General features: G+C 45.8%; 1 protein-coding gene across 1 annotated transcript in view; it reads right to left on the reverse strand.

Annotated features, from left to right (window-relative positions):
• cngb1a (cyclic nucleotide gated channel subunit beta 1a) overlaps positions 1-3,260 on the reverse strand; it is a gene marked incomplete at both ends in the record, with an annotated part of 7,149 nt that extends 3,889 nt beyond the window's left edge. The window contains 8 exons of the mRNA XM_080527368.1: positions 115-200; positions 483-533; positions 840-1,048; positions 1,682-1,912; positions 2,165-2,313; positions 2,491-2,550; positions 2,723-2,807; positions 3,200-3,260. Of these exons, the coding sequence (XP_080383494.1) occupies positions 115-200; positions 483-533; positions 840-1,048; positions 1,682-1,912; positions 2,165-2,313; positions 2,491-2,550; positions 2,723-2,807; positions 3,200-3,260 (932 nt within the window). The remainder of the gene's footprint in view (positions 1-114; positions 201-482; positions 534-839; positions 1,049-1,681; positions 1,913-2,164; positions 2,314-2,490; positions 2,551-2,722; positions 2,808-3,199) is intronic.
• Between the last annotated feature and the right edge of the window lie 700 nt (positions 3,261-3,960).

Genomic DNA, 3,960 nt, shown 5'->3' on the forward strand with positions numbered 1-3,960 from the left:
ATAAACATAGTGTAGGAGTAGTATGATAAACACTGAGAGAACAAGAGACACCAGTCAATCAGTCAATCAATCAATCAATTAATCAATCAATCAATCAACAATAAGCAGTCTTACCTTAAATAGCCGGGGAATCTCAGGAGAGAGTTGACTCCAGTGAAATAGTAGAAAATCTCCAAAGGGATCAGACTGATCATATCCATCTGAAAGACATGAAGTGACACATTGAGCATCATCATATTCATAACCATGTCCATTAATGTTATATTGTCTTATTTGATTTTTTAATCTATTATTTAGAAAAAAGAAACAGGAGACCAATAAGCACCACCACATACACACGCTACCAGAAGAGCCGATCTGAATGCCCCTGAAGGCATAATCATTCAAACATTCAAGAGAATATTTCCGAATAAAATGCGAGTGTGTGAGATTACAGGACCCAGGTTGACAGAATAAGAGACAGGGCATCTTTCTTTCCTCACCTTGAATCTCTCTGTTGTCATGTAGTTGGCTCTCATATCCTTTTTGTCACACTGTAAGAATAATGTGACAGATTAAAACAGTGTCTAGTAGTATTGAGCGCCCGTGTGTGTGTGTATGTGTGTGTGTGTGTGTGTGGTGGGGGGGGGGGGGGGAGTGCATGCATGTGTGTGTGTGTGTGTGTGTGTGTGTGTGTGTGTGTGTGTGTGTGTTTGGGGTGAGGGTGTTGGTGCATGTGTGTGTATGCATGTGTGTGTGTGCATATGTCCATTACATGCATGTGTATAATATATATTATATGAATTATATATATATACAGTATGTATTATGTATTGTAGCAGTACAGTATATCCATTCACCACAATGTCGCCTGCGCGTACAAACTCCAGACGGGGCTGGAAGACCAGGATGTCGGTGATGTAGATCAGGTCACAGGTGTAGTCCATCAGCAGCCACAGGTGGATGTTCTCAGGCGTCTGGTAGGGGAAGCACCAGCGCACCGGGATAAGCCACACGTTCCAGTTCCACGCCATCATCACCACGAACAGCCACAGCACGTAGACCAAATCTACAGGGAGGCGAGAGGGACAAACCAAACCAAAGTCAAGGATGAAGTGATAGAAGAAAAAGTAAATGAATGCTGAATACCAGTGAAAATAACCAAGAGTAAACCCAAATGTTAACTGTTTACACTCCACTACATATTTGGATATATAGTATACTGGATATATAACTAACTCACTGGTATAGGGGTCTATGTGATAGTGTTATGTAACTAACTCACTGGTATAGGGGTCTATGTGATAGTGTTATGTAACTAACTCACTGGTATAGGGGTCTATGTGATAGTGTTATGTAACTAACTCACTGGTATAGGGCATATGTGATAGTGTTATGTAACTAACTCACTGGTATAGGGCATATGTCATAGTGTTATGTAACTAACTCACTGGTATAGGGGTCTATGTGATAGTGTTATGTAACTAACTCACTGGTATATGGCATATGTGATAGTGTTATGTAACTAACTCCCTGGTATAGGGGTCAATGTGATAGTGTTATGTAACTAACTCACTGGTATAGGGGTCTATGTGATAGTGTTATGTAACTAACTCACTGGTATAGGGGTCTATGTGATAGTGTTATTTAACTAACTCACTGGTATAGGGGTCTATGTGATAGTGTTATGTAACTAACTCACTGGTATAGGGGTCTATGCTGTCAGGAAAGCGGTAGTCTACTATCATGCGGAGCCAGCCGGGCAGTGGGGGCATTGGGGGCAGTTTGGGTTTCTTGATGGAGTATCCGAAGAAGTCGTAGACTTTCTCTTTCTCTTCCTCTACCTCCTCCTCCTCCACTGCAGCAACAGCCTTCTCATCTTCTGGGGGGGGTGGAGGAGGAGGGGGAGGGGGAGGAGGTGCCTTGGCCGGGGCTGGGGAGGGAGACAGAGGGGTGAGACATTAACTGTGTGCTGTGAATGAATCCTATGTTAAAATTGTTATTGTATTGTAAATCTAAGACATGTGTATACTTTAATATTTATGTATTAATAGCAGTAATAAAATGTAGTTTAATCTATGGTGAAGTCATGATTTTAATAATGGGCTTGGTGGGTTTGGGGTAAGGTCGGGTGAAAGGTTGTGTTTAGAGGTTAGAGGTCAGAGGTCATGTTGAGGTTACATACAGGCTGTGGGGCTGTCTCCTTCAGATTCGTCTGGGTCCACCATCCTCTCCCTCTTGCGCTCTGTCCGCTCCCTGAACCGCTTGACCAGCTCAGTCAGTTGCTCAGTGGCCACAAACATGGTGTGACTGGCCGCAGACTCTGGTCGCATCCTGTAGGACACATCATGATCTTGAGAAGCGCAGCACTTTGAAAAGCATGGTACAAATACAATCCATTCCTATCCAACCTAAGCAGGAATACACACCACTCCTCAGCAGTAGCCTGAGCCTGTGTGTGTGTGTGTGTGTGTGTGTGTGTGTGTGTGTGTGTGTGTGTGTGTCACTCACTCGTCATCCGCAGGAGGCAACCCCAGGAGGCTCCTGACATCATCGTCGTCATCATCTGCTCTGAATGGGAGTAGATAAGGAGAGGAGATAAGGAGATAGTATATAAGGAGACATGGAGACAGGGTTGGGGACAACATCTGTGATACTAGCACTGCCTATGTAGTTAGATAGCACTGATCCTTGGTATATTACTCAATATTGAATCTGAATTAGATTGATTCAGCTAACTTACTTCTTGTCTGCAGGCACAGCCAGGGTCGTGGGCTGAGTGTCCTCGGGGATGATGATTTGTGGGATGTGGAGGCCTTTCCCTGCGCCTGCGCCATGGAACACAAAAGAGCGTTCCAGAACTTCTAGCTGTGAGACTAGAACTCTCTGAGATGAGGAGCTCACACAAGAGCATTCTAGAGCTCTCTACATAGCTCACTAAAGAACAATCCTGAACTCTCACAGGTACAGTCCATAACACTCCAGGGTTTGATTTGGATGAACCCAGGGCTAAATCATGTCCAACGTTTCACACATTTAAGATGGACATAGTGAGGTTTATGTCATTAATGTACTATTGTACAGTAGGAACGACACAGCACAGCACAGCATTGGCACAGCACAGCACAGCACAGCACAGCACAGCACAGCACAGCACAGCACAGCACAGGGCAGGACAGGACAGGACAGCACATTTCACCCTTGAGGGTGTCTAGTTCACCTGGGCAGTGGGTGGAGGGCTGCTGCTTTTTGCTATTAGGCAGAACAGTGGTGGAAGACATGACGGCAGAGATGTGGAGGTCGGTGCCAGGGGTCAGAGATCAAGGGGTCAAGGGTCAGGGGACAGGGTGAGGAGGGGATTCTCTGGTTCAGAATGGAGATGGGTTTGGGAAGGGGGGGGGGGGTGCTACTGGTTAGGTTTCTTGCTGGGTGGGGTTAGGGGGGTTAGGGGGGTTAAGGGGGTTAAGGCTGTTGAGGCGATGGTGGATGTTAAGCCAGTAGTCTCGCGCTTGCTTGGGGTACTGGGAAAACTCCTGGCCCAGCAGAACTAGGTCCTGAGGCAGGACGGGGAGCTTGGGCAGAGAGGGCAGCTTGGGGCATCTGAGCTGGTTGCAATGCAGCAGCTTGCGGATGCTCATGAGACAGCGGGAGGCGTGGGGGAAATGCAGAAGCAGGCTCCTCCTTGGAGCACAGCTGGAGGGCACTGGGCGGAAACACATCGGCCAGATAACCAGAATTAGATCAACGCCATCGAGGCGAAACAGAAAGTGTTTGATTGTGATTAAAATGAGAGAGGTTAGAGAACTCAAAATTCAGTGTGTGGTGATGATAGCTATTTTGAACGGATTGCGAAACACAATCGTTCTCTGGTATGTGACAGTCAAAGTTGCCCGCACGCTCATTTAATGTTTTATTTGTGTAAGTTACTTTAGTTTATTATGTTTTAATATATGTATATATAGCCTCCTCTATCATGGTATC

Source organism: Nansenia antarctica, assembly GCF_963989245.1.
Source record: "Nansenia antarctica genome assembly, chromosome: 3".
NCBI lineage: Eukaryota > Metazoa > Chordata > Actinopteri > Argentiniformes > Microstomatidae > Nansenia > Nansenia antarctica.